At 46.3% G+C, this 18,288-nt stretch overlaps 1 protein-coding gene across 1 annotated transcript; it reads right to left on the bottom strand.

Moving 5' to 3' along the window:
• Window positions 1–698: 698 nt before the first annotated feature.
• On the bottom strand, window positions 699–13,486 carry LOC149912299 (uncharacterized). The gene is made up of 8 exons (XM_090130765.1): window positions 13,451–13,486; window positions 10,447–10,640; window positions 9,560–10,052; window positions 8,935–9,001; window positions 7,875–8,039; window positions 6,731–6,918; window positions 4,618–4,708; window positions 699–1,617 (listed from the first exon to the last, which is right to left on the bottom strand). Exons 1-6 carry the CDS (start codon window positions 13,484–13,486, stop codon window positions 6,905–6,907), a joined length of 969 nt encoding a protein of 322 aa, XP_089986891.1. The 3' UTR covers window positions 699–1,617; window positions 4,618–4,708; window positions 6,731–6,904.
• Window positions 13,487–18,288: the final 4,802 nt, after the last annotated feature.

Here is an 18,288-nt window from a genome sequence, read left to right as displayed (position 1 = left end):
CTGTGGGCAGGTTGGGATGCAACAGGCAGGCATCAAGAGACTCCCCTCTGTCCTCCTTCCACACTTCTCTCTCTTCAGGGATGAGCAGGTGTCCAGAAATAGTGGCCAAGTGTTGATAAGCAGCTGTCAGACGTTCAATAATTAGCAGTATACCTGCTGAGCTAGCAACAATTGGTGTTTAGCCAGTCACACACACACACACAGAATGGCACGGGTTGGAAGGGACCTCAAGGATCAGGAATCTCCAACCCCCTGCCACAGGCAGGGCCACCAACCTCTGTACCACTGCACATATGCACATTGCTGGATAGAAAGAGCAGTGTGGGAAAAAACTGTATGCTGTGGATGCAAAGGGTGAATCAGAGTGGCTTAACAGCTCAAATCATGAATGTATTTTCACCTTCACATTACCCATACAATGTCTGAGAAGGAGCTGTGTGTCAGATTGTTTTTTTATGCTCCCTTTCTTTCACCAGCCCTCATGTGAAGTGCCTAGCTGATGGCAGTCCTGCTCAGCCTCAGAGAAAGGTGACCCCAGCCAGCATTTCTGTGCTTTGTGTCCTGTGTCAGCAATAACTCTGAGTAACTAATGCATTCAGGAAAACCAGGGTCTGTTCGTGGACCATGTGCAAACATAAAGAGATGCCAAAACCGAATGGATAACTGACCTGTTATGAATGATTATCCCCACCTCTTCTGTTTGCAGCTCAGAGACTGTGGGCAGCCAGTCGAGCCAATGCACACCCCAGAAACATCAGACAAGGCACTTCTGACCTCGTTCTTCCTGTGACCTTACAGCACTGCCCTGCAGAATGAATGTGTGTCTTCAGAGATCTCTCTTGGCATGACTTCAAGAGCAGCTCAGTCAGTAGTTCACAACTTCACACCCATCTGGCTGTTAGATCTACCAGGGAACTGTTGATGTCAGAGCTAGAACATTGCCAAGCTGCAACAAAAGCTGCATGGCACAAGTGCCTGTGGGACCTTTTTCATGGCCTGATGGAAATCACTGCAGTTGTTTTCTCTTCCATTTGCTCAAGTAATGTCACAGTACTTGTGGTGCCACCACAGCCAGAAGCACTGCTGAGGAAGAAGGTCCATTGCTCAACTATACTGTTAGACACAGCTCCCAGAAGCTTACAAACTAAGGTTCTATCTCCATAGCATACTGGAAAATAGACAGATTTTTGTGCACCCTCTTGGTCCTTCCTTTTCAAAAGCAGTGGGAAAGACAGAGCCTCAGTTAGCACAAAGTTAACCCGGGGTTAAAGGCAAGGTAATCTAATGGGGTTTCTGCCCTGCAGTATGACTGTATTGCTCCCTCTCAGTTTAAAGCCTGATAGCCATCCAGAAGTACACTGCATTGACAGAGTATTTGATAAGAGAAACAAAAACAAAAAAGAAAAAGAAAAAAAGAAAAAGAAAGAAGGGGAAGATATAAGAATGAATGTGGTTTATGGGTCAATTTATGTGGTATCATGAGGGCTGATGCACAAAATCTGTGTTTGGACATCTCTCCACATTCCTGTTCCATTGGTGCCACAGAAGAAATGCTCCCGAGGGATTTGGCATAACAACGTATGATCTTCCATGTCAGTGTAGGAAGGTCTTTTCATTCTGTGGGAGCAAAGAGAAAGAAAAGCTATGAGAAGAATAGCATCTCTACTGTGCTGGAATCCTTGTTCCCAGTTTGACCAAACACTAAGTCATTATGAAAAGAATAAAATGTGACAAGAAATTCTACATTTGTCCCTGTATTCAGACTTTGGAAGTCATCTAAATGCTCATGCTGTCCTTCACAGAGTAATTAAGGATGTGCACTGACTCTCAGCCCCAAGATGAAGAGGTGTTTTCTAAACATTTCCTTATTTTTCCCACTGGGCCCATTGCTCTAACTTAAAATACATCCTCAAAGCACTTTTCCTCTCATGGATGTTTCCAGCCAGCTTCCCAGTCTATGACATTTAGGGATGTGATCCGATCTGAACCTTTACGTAAACCTTTTGAGACTTGCCCATCACTGCTTCCATTGCTGTTTCTGAAAAATAACCTCAAGGCTATGTAATTAATCGTTCCTTGTTTTAATCTCCAAACCCAGGTAGATTAATGCCTACGCTGACCACAGATCAGTGATTTCTGGAGTCTTCTGCAGAGCAGCACATCTGTAGTTACAAGTTCTGAGTTTCCTTAGGAGGAAAGAAAGAATGAACAAAAGAAGGAAGGAACAAACATATTCTCAGGAGGAACTTTTCAGGGACCAACTCACAAGCAAAGGAAAACATGCTGTTCTCAGCAACCAAACAATGTACTTTACGCTGCCACAGGGATTGATAACACGCTACAGCTAGAGCATATTTAAAGGGCTCCATCACTGCTAGGCCAAAAGCTGACCCGCTTTAAATCCTTACAATATGGCAAGAAATGCTCTGACAACTTTTTCAAACTTGAAGAAACAAAGGTAAGCTGTTGAATTGCCACCAATGATTTTCTCCACAAGAAAACCATCACTGTGAAGAGCACCCAAAAAATATGGCAGAGGTTTAGCAGGGCAGCACTCATTACATCCTCAGTTACACTTCATAGCATCCATGTGTTGAGTTGAGCAGAGGGAAAACTGTGAACCTGAAGTGCTCAGCCAACGAGGAACCGGGGAGGGAAGGAGAAGCATCGGGTAACAGGGCATAAAAGATGTGATGCTGTTTCTGCAGGTGCCCTTCTGCTTGCAGGACACCCAGCTCTGCAACCGCAAATAAATCTGCTTTTATCAGAGATACCATCCTGATACATCACCTGGGTATTTCCAGCAGCGCTCAGCAAAACAGACTTGGTCTGATGTTTAGCATGCTTGTCTGAACAACACTTGCTTTCACAAAACCAGCTACTGCTAAGCAAAACACACCCTGGCTCTGCTGATAAGCAAAACATCCTTCAGCTACTCAAGAAGCCCAGTGTATCATTTTTACCTAAGTCAGTGTGGGGGCCCTGTCCAGTAGATCACTATGAAAGTACCAACCTGGAGCATCTCAGCGTGCTCTGGGATGCCCCAAAGGCCTCCCCTTGTGCCCTAAAGGACTCCCAAGATACCCTGCTGCACTCTAGGCCACACTAGAGCTCTCCCAAAGCCTCTTATTGTCTGCTAGGGTGCTCCAGTGTCCTCCCAATACACACTACAGGCTTCCCAGTGCTACCTGCTGTTTTGTAGGGCACCCTGAAGTCCCTGGGTGCCCTAAGATGCTTGCAAAATGCTCTCACTGCATTCCGGGGAACATTAAGAGCACTCCCAGAGCTCCTCAGTGGTTACTTGGCTGCTCTTCAGCTGGCACAGCGTGCCCTAGAAGCTTCCAGGGACATTGCACTGGACCTGAGCACACTCTGAAGCACTCCCAGATCCTAGCAGCCTACTTGTGAAACCTGCAGGCTTCCTGGGGACACCCAGTTTCTAAGTCCCCCTCGTTGATGGAGGGCACCCTAGGCACTTCCCAGAGTGCAATACATCACAGAATCACGGAATGACAGGGATTGGAAGGGACCTTCTAAGATCACCTCGTGCAATCCCCCTGCTGAAGCAGGAACACCCACATCTGGTCACACAGCAACGCATCCAGGCACGTTTTGGATGGCTCCAGAGGAGACCCCACAACCCCTCTGGGCAGCCCATTCCAGTGCTCTCTCACCCTCACCGTGAAGTTTTTCCCCACATTTCTGTGGAACCTCCTCTGCTCCACCTTGCACCCACTGCCCTTGTCCTACCACTGCATGTCACTGAGAAGAGCCTGGCTCCATCCTCCTGCCACGCACCCTTCACATAGTTACAAACTGTGATGAGGCCACCCCCCAGTCACCTCCAAACTCAAGAGCCTCCAAGAACCCCCCAGTGTACTGCAGCTCACAACAGCATCCTACCAAAACTCCTCAGTGCCCTCCAGGATGCCCAAGAAGTTCCCAGGTTAATCCCAGATGCTTCCAGGGCCACCCTAAAGTGCTCCCTGCGCCAGTCTGTGTCCTCTTTTGGCAGCACCTGCCTTCAGACTGAGAATTTTGGTCTTCTGCCCCTTTTGACATGGTGATCTTTTAAACTCCAGTGCTCAGCATCACACTGGGTGTTGTAAGAGCGGAGTGCTGACCGTCACGTCTCAAGCCAAGAGCTTCAGACTGAGCTGCAGTGCCAACGCACTGACACTGCCAGCCAACCTGATGGGGCCACGAGGAGGAGGAACTGCAAGCCAACCAGGACCATAGCAACCTGAATTTCAAGCAAACAAGAACCAACACTTGCACTTCCTAGCTCCAAAAATGAAACTAACAATTGCAAAGGAACCTGATGCAGCCATCTGACAATCTGACATGCCCTGGAAATCAGTCTGCAGCACTTTCAACTGCCCTACACCAACTTCCAGCTTCTGCTTGCCGCTCCCTAAAGGAAGCAAGCAGCCAAAAGCAGGAATTTGTCGGGCTGGCTTCACCTGGCAATGAGCAGTCCTTAGTGAATGAGAATGGAAAAAGCCAACTGGGTATTACCATCTCATCTGTTCCTCCCAGGGTTTTACTGTCTCCTCACATCTATCAGAGGAGCCTGTGTGAGATAAAAGAATGCTACAAAAACCAGTCAGCATGTACCTGTCACGGTGGATCAGAAGGGAGTCCAGGAGGGCTCCATCCCCTCTGATGCAGTCAAGGTAAAGTAAGGAGAACACCTCAGATGCCATTCCTGTATCAAGACAAAAAGAAGAAACAAAAACAAGCACGAGCTCTCAAAATCTCAGACCAAAAGCTACTAACAAATGGCCAGAGCAAACAAGGCACAAATGAAACTGGCTCCGCAGTATTTCCAGCAATGGCCAAAATCAGAAGCCTAAAACTGCATCTGAGAAAGAACAAGTCTGTACAACCTCTCCTAACTCTCAGAAATACACAGCCCAGGGATTCCCTGCTCCATCAAATAGCTCTGGGTGGTTTTCTCATTCATGAGCCATCCAGCTGCTCTTTAAACTCACACACACATTCTACAGCAACGAGTTCCACAGCTGTACTGTAAGTTGCATGATGAATGCTCTTCTTCGGAAGCAGCTTCCCTTTTTGCTGCCAGCTGTGATCATACAAAGGGCTGAAGGCTGTATACCAGAGGGATGGAGATTCCCCAGAGGTCACGAAATATGACTGACCCTACAGAAATCAGAAGTGTTCAAAGATACAGCCCGGCCTCTGCTGTCTGACCATACCTAACCATGATTTCCATCTCACTGTGCAATCTCTCAGAGGCAAACAGCACAAGCAGAGCCCTGCACAAGGCGCCAGCAGCAATACTAGAGGTCACCTGGCTTTGGTGGACGTTGAGGAACTGAGTGTGTTCACTACCAGGGGACTGAATGGATTCACCCCGCTGTGTGACAAGGCGGCCTGAACAAGAAATTTAAAGTGCAAAGGAATAACAGCATCAACATCACGAGCCCAAATTTCATCTTAGGTGAAGATGAATCTTTTGCAAAATGGCATAAAATGTAAATACTGGACATTTAAGAGTTTGCTTTCCCACTTTCAGAGACATTTCCTTCCTCTACAATACTTGCTGTGAACACTGCTACACCACTGTGCTCATCTCCAGAATTTCAGCTAACGATTTTGTTCACGATGCCTGGTGGCAAAGCAAACACAACCACATTCCACTGTTCTCATACTGCAGGCTGTTACACTTCTAGAATTGGAAACAGAGAACCACAAGGCAGAACGAGAAACATCCAGTGATTATCTTACACAACACTTACCTCAAAGTTACTCATTGTCCCTGCTTTATCTTCAATCCTACACTTCTGACACTTGCAAATTTGCCAGCAGTTAACATGAAAAATGGCACAGAATACAGTCACAGCTAAAACTCAGTCATTATTACAGGAATGGCTACAAAACACTAACAGCCCAGGGAAATGCAAGAGCAGCATGCACTCCCTCCAGAAATGCTCCCACACATCTGCAGGTCAGGAACCTCACACCAGGCATACTTTCCAAGTATTCAACGAATCCTCAATGCATTTCTGCACTGAAAGAATTGCAACTGGAGCACTTGCAAATTGTCAGGGTCAGCAATAGCCTTTACAACAGCAGCTACTCTGCAGTGCTGAGATTGCCTCCCTAAGATATCTCCAACTGAGCAAGGAACACCAATCTTCTCTTACACAGAAGAGTCTTCTTTCAGTGCTGACAAGGATTACCTCATGTTCATCAGAAGGCTCCAGAGCCTGCACTCTGTGTTGCTCATCTTCTGGAACACAGCAGGTGAAACACTCGCTCACATCCGTGACGCTGCACTCAGTCCAGCCCTAAAACAGAAATCCCTCCAGATGATTCCTTCTGGAAGAAAAGACTCACTTCCCACAACACAACAAAGACCCTCCATGAAGCATCTGCATGGGGGGTCTTTAAAACTGCCCAGCTGGAAAGAAGCAGCAGCTCAAAGTCTGATGAGATGTCTTGCCTAAACATTTCTACAGAATACCTAAGATGAAAAGCCTCAGAGGAACCCATACATTGCCTTATCCCACACCAGCAAACAGGCTGCTTCTTGGCGAGGGACCTTCAGATGACTAGCCACATCAGCAGAGCAGGCAGCAGCTCTGCCTCGGCCCTTTTTGCTTCAACCCAGCTGGCCCAGCTGGCGACTTCTGAAATTACCTGCAGTTACCCCTTCTGCAGGTAATTTCAGTTTCCCATGGCTCTGAGGGCTGCAGGTACTCACTTTTCCAAAAAGCTCTTCTGCTGTGCTTCACAATCAGGCTTGGAGACAAAGAACAAAGTGCAGAGTCCAGCTGGCTGAAATGCTGTTGCATGACACGTCCAAAGGGGTCCTCTGGGTGCATCTGCTCATAGAGCAGAAAGCATGCATGAGAGAAATGCTCTGCTGCCCACTGAATCAAGGCTCCTGACCTGTCGGGAGACGGACGTACGGATAATTAAATACCCGTGGGACCACCTCTTATAGGACAGGTGCAGCTTAAGGCATGCTATTCAGGCATCCTGACAGATAACATACAAAAGAGAAACCCGTACTGGGGATCTATGGAAGTCTCATCCATTCATAGAGGGAGTCTGGGATGAGAAGACCCCAAAATTTTAAAAACAAACAAACAAACCCACAGTACTTCAGGTTCTTCTTTGTATTTTTCTAACCTCCCTTTTAGGTTCACAGTACAGATGAGATTGGAGAAACCTCTGGACGCCATCTGCTCCAACCTCCTACACCAGCAGAACCACCCAGAGCTGCCTACCCAGGACCATGGCCAAGTGGAGTCATAGCACGGCCTGGGTTGCAAAGGACCTCAGAGATCATCTGGTTCCAACCCCCTGCTGTGTGCAGGTCGCCAACCAGCAGCCCAGGCTGCCCAGAGCCACATCCAGCCTGGCCTTGGATGCCTGCAGGGATGGGGCATCCACAGCCTCCCTGGGCAACCTGTTCCAGTGCCTCACCACCCTCTGGCTGAAAAACTTCCTCCTCACATCCAACCTAAACCTCAACACCCCCTGTCTCAGTGCAAAGCCATTCCCCCTTGCCCTATCACTCCACCCCCACAAACAGCTCTGGAAGATCTGCAAGGAGGGAGACTCCACAGCCTGTCTGGGCAAGCTGTGACAGTGCCCATCACTCACACAGTCCAGAAGCGTTTGCAGATGTTCAGACAGAAGCTCCTGTGTTCCAGCTGTGCACACTGCCTCCTGTTATGATGCTGTGGGAATCAACTGCTCCCTCATTCCTACAATGCAAGGAGCTGTTTGGAGCCTGCACAGAATCCACGAGGCTTTAGTTTTAAGACACAAGGCTCCCATGACTTGCAATGAAGCCTCTGCTTCTCATTTCACAGCCCAGCTAACCAAGGACAGCTCACCTGAGCTGCTGTTTGCCATGGAGGTGAGCACCACCTCTGCTATGGAAAGGGTGGGGACATCACTGTCCAGTCCTGCTTCATCTACAGCTACGCTCAGCTTTGGCAGCTCTGATAAATCCACTCCCAGCCACCTGTGATCCTTTCCACAAAAGGCGGTGGTGACTCCTGTGGGACAAAAGCAATGCTAACTCACTGCAGTGGCTGTGCAGGACTGAGACCAAGACCAGGAAAATCAGTACCACCAGCAATCACTCACAAGGCCCAACTCAGTTCTTCTGTGAAATGAACAAGAAAATCCCAAAACTGGATGAACCATAATAGGGTAGCATCCAGAAGCATCAGGAAAAGACCCAATAAACTCAGAACTGAAACTCCATTATTCCTAGCATAAATTTCAACTACTGACTTCCAAGAGTTGTATTTACTATACGAACACAACTTTGTCACCTTTACTTTAACAACATTCTTATATCACTGCTCTCATTTACAGACATTTCAATTCAAGGTAAGAAAATGCCACTGCTTTGACAAAATAGTTTCTCTCACATCTACCAAATCATTATCAGATTTGTTTGTGGGTTTGTGTATTTTGTGTTTTTTAATCTCAAAAAAAAGATTTCATTTCCGTAAGATGGCTTTGGATTCTGAACCACGAGAACTCCCTGCAAACATGAGCACTAGTCCTGCAGAGCACTGTTCTCACAAACAGGTCCCAGCTTATGATCTGCAAGCATTATGCAGGCATGCTTCTCATGACTACCATCACTCATAAGCTGCTTCACTCTCTTCTGCCAAAATCAGACTGTAAATAACTAGGCAGTAAAGTAGGTCTGTATGGGCACTGCTCTGTTGCCTCTACGCCAGAGAAATCCAGCACCTGTCCCTGTCCTGAGATTTGTTCATCTGCACGCTTCTCAAAGGCAGCCATCACCAAAAACTGAGTGGCCTCCAGCAGTCGCCCATCCCAGTGTTTCCTCTTATGTTCTTCTAACATCTCAGTCATCTCACCACTTCTTCTGGACACAGAGAACAGGATATTCCCATCTCCTCTGACACCCACCTTTGGCTTCAAGTGCTTGGAAGGTTATTGGTACGGACAGAATCCTTTTCCACAGGATGCTGTACATCTATAAAATGTGGACAGATTCAACAGGAAACCAAACCAGCACTCCTACCCCCCCGCCTTCCTTCCCCCTTCCTTCCTACTGCCTTTCTTCCCTCCCCCCCTTATTTCCCTCTTCCTTCCTTCCCCCTTCCTTCCTTGCCCCCCCTTCCTTCCCCACCTTCTTTCCCCTCCCTCCTTCCCCCCCCTTCCTCCCCCCTCCTTCCTTTCCCCTTCCTTTCCCCCCTGCTTCCTTCCTTCCCCCACCCTTCCCCCGCCCTTCCCCCCCTTCCTAAGCCCCCATCCTTCCCCCTTCTTTCCTTGCACTCCCTTCCTTTTTGCCCCCCCTTCCTTCTGCCTTCCTTCCTTCCGCCTTCCTTCCTTCTGCCTTCCTTCCTTCCCCTTTCCTTCCGCTTTCCTTCCCCTTTCCTTCCCCCCCTTCCTTCCCCTTTCTTTCCCCCCCCCTCCCCCTTCCTTCGCCCCCCTTCCTTCCTCCCTTCTTCCAGCCCCCCCCGTTCCTCCCCCTTCTTCTCCCTCCCTCCCCCCCCCCGGTCCTTCCCCCTTCCTTCCCCCCCCTCCTTACCCTTCCTCTCCTCTCCTCCGTGTCCGTGACGGGGGCACAGCCCCGGGAAAAGGACAAACAACCGCAGGGCTCGCAACGCTTTGCCGCGAGCCGGCCGGCCCCGGGCCGCGTGCGCTCCGGGAGAGGGGGAAGGGCAGAGAGCGAGCAGATCGTTGGAAGCGAGAGAAAACGCGACGGCAGCGAGCCGAGGAGGAACGGCGACTCGCCGCACGAACCCGATCCGGCAAAGCGAGAGACGCGAGAGCGTCCGGAATGCCGGTCACAGCGCGGCAGTGCGAGGGAAAGCGCCGCTCTGCTCCGCGGCGAGCTGAGACGGCTGAGCCGGGCCGGAGGGAGAGGGGCAGCCGCTCGGGTCCTGTGCGGAGCTGCACCCCGCTGCCTCTGCCCGCCAGCTCCTCGGGGGGGCCGCCCCTTCCCCAGCCCCCGCCGTCCCCCCCCTTCTTTCCTCCTCCTCCCCCCCCATTCTATCCCATCCCCCCCCGCCCCCCCCGCCCTGTCTAGGAAATGTCACATAAAATATTACTTTCATACTTCAGCTTTTCCAGCCTGCTCTCCTCTGTCCAGCTTTTATTTTAAACGACACGTCTGCACTTGATGCACTGTTTGCACACACAGAGTTGCTCTCCGGCTCTCATTCTTGCACCTGCCACAGCTGTTTGTGTAACTGCTGTAAAAATGTGACAGCGTGTTTAAAACTACTGGAATTCCTGCAAAGAAAGGAAAAAATAGATGTAATGGGAACCGTGCTGTTGGATTATTGACTGTGGCTGTGTCTGTTCTGTGAAACAAATACAGGCCAAATGAAGGAAAAATGTATTTCTGCAGAGTTTAATGTCGCTGCAGAAGAAGGCAGTACGTGACAAGTGGTTCATTTGTTCACATCTCACTCTTTCACTAACACTGCAAAATCCAGTGCTTTGTTTCTCAGCTGCCGACTGCTTAACCCTGCCAAATACAGAAATGATGTATCAGTCTTTAATGTAAAAGCTGGTTGGTAGTTATTCTGGTCAGTTTTTGTAATTTTCACGTAGACTTCATGGGTTTCCTCATTGTTCAGGTTAACGTAGACCTTGTCAGCAATCTGTATCAGTGGCCGTATGTTCAGTTTTTATGATTACAGATCATGTGGAACACCCTTTTTATTCAATAAAAATGCACAGATTACTTTTTAATCCTCACAGCAGTGTGTTCAGCTCCAAGTTAAACTCAGGGAACTGGGATTGCTTAGTCTGGAGAAGAGGAGGCTCGGGGGAGACCTCGCTGCCCTCCTCAGCTGCCTGAAGGGAAGTTCTGGAGAGCTGGGGGCCGGCCTCTTCTGCCACGTCAGCAGGGATAGGACCAGAGACAGTGGCCTGAAGTCGCCCCAGGAGAAGTTCAGATTGAACACGAGGAGAAATTTCTGCTCAGAAATAGTGGTGAGGCATTGGCACAGGCTGCCAGGGAGGTGGTGCAGTCACAGTCCTGGGGGTGTTCAGGAAACGTGGAGATGTGGCACTGAGGGATGTGGTTTAGTGGGCATGGTGGAAATGAGACAATGGCTGGACCAGATGATCTTAGAGGTCTTTCCAACAGCTTCAGAAAACCTGTTAGTGTACTAGAACGAGGTTTTTAGGCACTTTTTCCTTCCTAATAGAATTACAGCTCTTTCCCCATACAGAAAGCTTCCCAGCTGCCATTTTTCAGGGCTGTGAGTATGGTCTCCATTGCCCTGACAACACCCTGGCCATCAGCCACTCTCATGAGAGCTGCCTGGTGCTGTAGGGTCGCTTTACTTTCTTGGTGTTTGCCTGGCAAAGGAAACCCCTAAAAGTCCCTTACACCTCCAGATCAGCTGCTCTGTCCTGGCATGTATGTCCTGTGATGTCCTGTGATGTATGCCCTCCTGCCCACATAAGCAATCAGTGAAGGCAGTCAGGCTTGTCAAATATGATGTGCTCTTAGTAAAACCTTGCTGAGTGCAGTTCCTGAGTGCATTCTTGTCCTTTGCATCTCTGAAGAAGTGTTATAATCAAGTGCAAGCTGTGATGCTCCTATTGACTGACTGACAAGCTTATAGCCTACAGCGTTTGATTCCTGATTTGATCACCTCTCACTGTTTTAACTGTGTTCAAGTGTATTTCTCTAAATGCAAATCTGATGGCAGCGGCATTTATGGAGCAGTGTATTAGGAAGATACAAACCAGGCATATAATGGAAAGGGAGATGGACTGAAGAAAGTATTTGAGATCTACCTGCAAGAGAAGGAGCAACAGACACAAAGCCCTGAGTCACTTGACATAATGACAGATTACCAATGGCTGCTCAGCTTGCCACGAGCTACACTTTGTGCTTATTGTTTAGTTTTTCAGCACATGAATGGCTGTTTACCTGCAGTCCTTCACAAAGAAGGAATCTGAAAAACTCTTCCTGTGGTTGTCAAGGATCTGCAATGATAACTGGGTTCCAAGGTATTTCTAAGCCAACTTCAGAGTCACGTCTGTGTGGTTTCTGCCTGCTTCAAGGGAGTGCATAGCTTTGAGTGCAAACTTATCTTGTGGAAACATCATTTGGAGACAGGAGAATATGTTACTCCTAAATAAGTGAAATGAAGAAACGTCAGGCTCAGGCCATGATCTCTGCAGATAAAGGGAACATTCACAGCTAGTGGAGGTGTTGTGTAAATCAAGCTCAGTATGACTATGAGGTTAACTACAGGAACTGTACAAATACTGCAGAGAAATATCTGAAAATTCAGGTGGAATATTGGCTATTGGAAATATTGGATGAGAAATGCCAGATTTAAAGTTTAAAAGCTAAAGAAAAATACTAAGCATTTAAAGAAAGAAATCAAATGATGGAAGGCAGGGAAGAGAAGTTCTGGAGGTGACAGAATTTATATAACCAGCCTTTTACCCCTCATAGTCTGCAACTTCTGCTTTTTGTGCATTAAGTTAGAATGTGCCACTGTCATCTCATACTTTCCCAAGGCTTCCCCACATCCCATATGAATAAAAAGCAAGGTGTGAGGAATATCCCAAAGTGCTCCATTCTTGGTGAACTGGGAGAGGACAAATCTGTGCTTTGTAGGAGATTTTGCCTGAGGGCGCAAAGCAGTCATCACAACAGAACACATCTCAGTGTAGGAGTAATGAGAAGCAATTTCTGCTCTGAAGCCAGAAATGCTGTGGGAGGCTGTGGAAAGAAAGCTAATTGTCCTGCTCCAGCATCAGAGCCAACAGTTTTATCTACATGCAATTGGGAACAAGGAGCTGAGAAGAGTTCAGCCAACTAAAACATACCTTTGCATCTTCAGATTTCCTCCAAAAAAACGCGTATGATGAACCTTTCTGCAAAGAAGAAGACAAGGCAGTGGAAAAGATGTGCCTCTATGGAGGTGCATCATTGGCTGCACCTTGAACGTTGTTCTTCCCATCTCACAAGCCATCCAGAAGGATGTGAGTGAGTTCAGAGGAGGACTCTAGGGATGATCAGATTGTAGAACAACTTTCATACGAAAAACAGTAAGTAACCAAAGGCAATTCAGGCCAGAAAGCAGACAACCAAGAGTATGACTGGCAGAGTTTAACAGGGAACCACTGATCTCTGATTCTTCCATTGTAAGACCAGAGGACATGGAATTGCACCAGCAAAGAAAAGTTTCAGAGCAAATGAACAAAGGCATGCAATGCACAGCTCAGCTGTAGAACACTCTCACAGGAGATGATGGAAGGTACAGTTTTACATAGGTTCCCAAATCCCTTCATGCCTTCTGGCACTGGCCACAACTCCTTCATCTCTGTGACTCTGATGAAATTTGGTTGCATTGCTACCCTTTTTGCTCACATCTAGCAAATAGCATTCTTCAAAACACCTCTGTTCTGTAGTCACTGAGGTTTGTGTGACTGTACTCACTTCCATCAGTTTATAATATTTGATTCTAGTTGTCATTTTGGTCAGGAATGGCACATGCTGAGAGGTTCTTTTGGATGGCTGGTGATAATGCATTGTTGTTAAGGACCAACAAAAAGTTTTATATTTAGCCTTACAGTCAAGACAGATTTAATTCTTACCGTGCACTATTTTGGGATAACTGTAGCATTAGATTCCTATTAAAACTGAGGGTTGTGTGAGAACCTCTGCATTTCGTTTTGCCTTAATCTAACCAGAGGCATCCCCAAATCTGGCCATCCCTTCCACTCTCACACACAGATGTGATAGCTGCCTGCAGAGCTGTGAGGTTAACCAAGGATAATGCAAAGCATGTGCAAAGAACTAAGAGGAATACAGCCTGTCCACAAGAGCACCAAGGTATGAACCAAAATTACAGGGATCACTGCATTTCCTAGGGAAGCAGAACCGAGTGTGTGAATCTCACCTACCAGCACTGCCTGTGGGGGGCAAAGAGGGGATCTGCCCATTGGCTGCTCCCAGGGTCAGAGCTGTTCTCCTACTTGCCTGCAAAACTACCTTCCCTCATCTTCCCCCTGTCCTTATCCATGTTCATACTATTTGCTGTTCCACAGGTGAAGCTGGAGTCACTCCAGTGATTACATGGCTCTGTTCTGATTGGTGTAAACTTTCCTCACATGGCTTTAAAAGGTACGGGTTAAAAACATTTGGTGTGCATGCTCAGTGAGAGGCTGTCACCCCTTGGAGGCTGGTAGCTTTCGGGATGGAGATGTGTTTTGATGTTATAATGAGCAGAATTCCCCAAAGGCATTTTGTAAAAAAGGTGAGTCTTCGGCTCCGAGAGAGGCAGGGAAGCACTTTGGCACCACCAGGTCCTCATCCCAGCATCCTTATTCTGTTTGTAGTCCTGATGTTGCTGACTCCTCAAGTTGCCCGGGGAGCTGCAACAGATCACAGAACTCTGATGCAGTCCCTGCTCTGCTGCACCCTCCATGCCACCTGGTGGCACACAGGCTGCGCTCTGCTTCTGTACCCTTATGAACAGCCTGCACCTTCATTTCCAGTGAGCAAAGCTCAGTGAATTAAAGTCTCCCTTCTTTGAGCCAATTCTGCACTAACAGCATGAATTGAACACCTGCTGTTACCTTGCATCAGAGCACCAGCCCATCTATTAGCTTCACTCACGTTCTGACAGGTGTGATACAAAGCAATCACAGTGCAACAAACCCTCCTGCATTGCGCGTGTTTTCTAGGTACTGGTCAGTAGTGGCAGCATCTGGTTCAGCTTCTCAGTTACACCTGAAAGATATGGAAACATTTATGTTCAGATATAGAACATCTGATCTGTTTACATCCTTTTTTTGTTTCAGGTCAGATGGGTTACTCTGCCAATTCCTGCAAAAGAAGAAAGAATTATTGATGGGGAGCAGAGTGCTTTTGCAGGCCCTTTCTTGGCTGCCCTTAATGTCCAAAACATATTTTCAATAATAGACCTTTAGAGCATTACTTTAGGCATGAATTGAAGCAGTGCATTTCAGAAGACACACATTTCCAGTCGCAAGCCAGATAAGTGTCTGTGTTTTGTGATTACAGAACTCTGCCAAATGCAGAACAATGCTTTTACCAGGTGTGTTACTCCTCCATCTACATTTTAACCATGTAAGCCAATGTTAGTGGTTTTGGTTTGTTTGTTTGTTGTTTTTTTTTTCCCCTATTTTATAGCACTCTGGAGACATCCACGACAGTGAAATCATTAAAACATAAAAAATGCAGAATGTCAGCAAATAACCACAACACTTCTTTGTAATTCTTCTGGTTTCTTTTCTTTCCCAGAAGCTTCAGAATACTGATTTCTGTGTGACAGAGTTATCCTCCTACCATTTCAGCCTCTACATCATTTGTTTGCCAAACAGAAAACAAGAATTCCTAATTGCTGGTTGGATTTCTTTTTCTCCCAAAGGTTTTACAAAGATTGTAAATGGCACGCATGCAAATTTAAAACATCTGCAATTATTCACTTTCATTTTTTTCCTTTGCATAACATCTTTTCCTATGTTCTGACATCATGTATTGCTTTCTAGAGTAATATCATTCTTCCTACCTTGCTAATCTTTCCTTATGTGACTGAGTTATCAGGTCCTGCTGCTCCACCTCCAGAGCTTTCTATAAAGGAGCTCTGTGAACAGTTCCACAAATCGAGTCCTAAACAGAGATCTGCAGACTGTGTCACAAAGTATGTGATGAAAGCATCTCCAAATGCACTCTTTGAACACATACTGCTTCAGCACAACCAAATGAGCATCAGAATATTGCCTGTGAGAGCTGCTGCTACTCAGATACATATATGTATATAAAATATATCAGGGCTGCTCCAAAAGTAATGCCTCCTGTTTTCTGATGCAGGCCCATGATATCAGAGGTGCCTGTTGGTGGTACGGCAGCAGAGGCTGAACCTTCCTACAAATACTCCATTACGTTTTGTTGTCGTGCCAGCAGATGGCAGCAGAGCTGCAGTTTCCATCGAAATCAACAGCAGGCATTACTTTTGGAGCAACGTGTGCGTGACATTCAGCATTTTGGTCTCTTATCTACTTATCTGTTGGTAAAACGTGTGAGTGTTTCAAAAACATGTCTAAAGACAGAATTAGTTATGCCAAGGATGAATACACAGCTGGAAGGCCTATTTCTTCCTCCATTAGTTTTGGGCTTGTTATGATACATCCTTCATGAGACAAGTGCTCACAGCAGAGTTCTGGCAGTGTCTATTTCTTCATTTTCTCTCCGTTTCCTAGTACCCAGAGCAGCTGTTTTCTCAAATCATTACATTTGGACTACATGTTGTCTTCCATCTGACCACTATGCACTGAACAATCAAGACTTAACCAAGAGGAAATCAGCTTCTCCATGCTCGTGCATGACCTGAGATTTGAGCTGTCCTTTTCAAGACATTCACAGATGTCACTTACAGTCAGGATTCTGGTGCAGACCTGCTTAAACAGCAAAGCAAGGTGTGCTTAAATGCCTGCTTATCAATGCCTCTAATAGAATGCATTCCTATATTTAAATATGCACAAAAATGTTTATGGATTTTTAATAGTTTGTATGTATTCACGTATATTTCATGGATTTATAATATATAATTACATATAAATTATGTAATTAAGTGTAATTTATATAATTATATAATTAATGTATTTATAGTATATGCATACATGTACTAATTCTCTCCTCCTTCTACTGACCAGGGATAACTACATACTGGAAAATACTCACAAGTCTGCCAGCAGACTGCTGCTCACAAGGTCACATCCAACCCCGCAGTTCAGGTGGACAATGCAGTCGTGACAGCAGCAGCAGAGGAGCTGCTAAGGTGGAAACTCGACCAGCAGTCACATTTCAGCTTGGATCCATCTCTAGAAGAGAGACACCAGTGATACTATCAACACAGAATGAATGCATGGGCAGTCACTGCAATGGTCTGTGATGGCAGCTGAGCTCCAGGTGTGAAAGGTTTATCTATTGCATTTCTTAATTAATTATTATGTGAATATTATTGACAGGTTTTGAATTGCAGATTTTGGTTTCAGCTGTTCAGAAGGTCAGTGCTCCCAAACACTGAACCTACAAGCACAAACTGTGAGATGGTTTTGATACCTCCTATGGGCTCTCTGTACATGGAAACAAACAACAAATGGGCCCTGCAGGTAAACACAAACCTGCTTTTAGCACCATCCATCCCTGTGCCGAACATCAGAGGGGATCTGCTCTGTGTCCCACATGCAGAAAGGCAGTCTCTTGTAGGCATCTGGAGAACTAGATGCTCCAGGAAATCCATCCATTCCTTCTTTCTGCAGTTCTTTTGGCTTAAAAATGGTCTTTCCAACAGAACAGCTAGGTAACTTGTGTCGCTATTTCATTCATTTTGCCCTTCCTTTTGCTCTCCTTTTCGTGCTGAGTCAAAATTCCCAGCAGAATTAACTTTCTGTTTCTAATGATCAGTGAGAAATTAGCTGGTAACACATCTGAGGAGCTGCCAATCTGGGTTTGTCCAGCTAGCTCAGCACAGGTGATACCAGCAAGCAAGCAATGACATAAAAATACTCAGCATGAAGTGCCTTTTGCAAAGAGTTGCCAGAGCATTTCAGATCAGCACAGACTGTTGGGAAGTTTCTATCAGTGCTGTACTATTTCATCAAGGATTAATGTAAGTGTAGTGCCATCATTGCCCTCCATTTACTGAAGGTGCCTCCACACATTCTGGTTGTTGGCAGACACTCAAAGATGTGGAAGGTTTGATAGGTAAAAGAGCAGCTCCCTCCTTTTCCGTGACAGCTCTTTGTTCCTTAAACATCTGTATGTGATCTGTTATACTTTTCAGTCAGTCAAGAGAAAGTCAAAAGGGTTTTTTTTCATTTTCAGAATATAGAGGTTGTTGGTGCGTTTTTTTGTTGTTTTGTTTTGCTTTGTTTTATTTTCCCATAACTGAATGTCTTAAAGAAACGCAAATAGTTTGAAGACCATTCTTCCCAGAATGCATCTTCCAGTTGAGAGGAATAACATTTCTTACTTAGCCTGGAGCTTGAAAGGATGGATAAGGGAACTGGCAGCTCTACACTTTCTTATTTAAAAAAAAACATACAGCTGAAAGGAATCATGTAGTACGTAATGCAGCTATCAATATATCTGGGTGCTTTTTTTTTTTTTTTTTTTGGTCATTTATTGATCTTTCCTGTATTTCAGATTGATCAAGCAATCCACCAGCTTTGCAGAATTATGCCTACCCCGCAAGCCAGAAATGCTTCAAACCCATCAGAAGACATCTGTAAATACCTTGGCACAGC

The sequence above is a fragment of the Phasianus colchicus genome, chromosome Z (genome assembly GCF_987193195.1).
Source record: "Phasianus colchicus chromosome Z, bPhaCol1.hap1.1, whole genome shotgun sequence".
Lineage (NCBI taxonomy): Eukaryota > Metazoa > Chordata > Aves > Galliformes > Phasianidae > Phasianus > Phasianus colchicus.
Note: the sequence above shows the minus strand (reverse complement) of the source record. Positions and strands in the feature narration are given on the sequence as shown.

Bases quoted from the DNA above. Each gene is read 5' to 3' on its own strand.
- LOC149912299 (XM_090130765.1), bottom strand. From the start codon at position 13,486: ATGACAACTAGAATCAAATATTATAAACTGATGGAA. The intron at 10,053-10,446 runs GTGAGATGTGAA...TTTCCTAGACAG, and splicing joins TTTGCAGTGTTAGTGAAAGA to GGCGGGGGGGGCGGGGGGGG. The intron at 9,002-9,559 runs GTAAGGAGGGGG...CACATTTTATAG, and splicing joins CGGAGGAGAGGAGAGGAAGG to ATGTACAGCATCCTGTGGAA.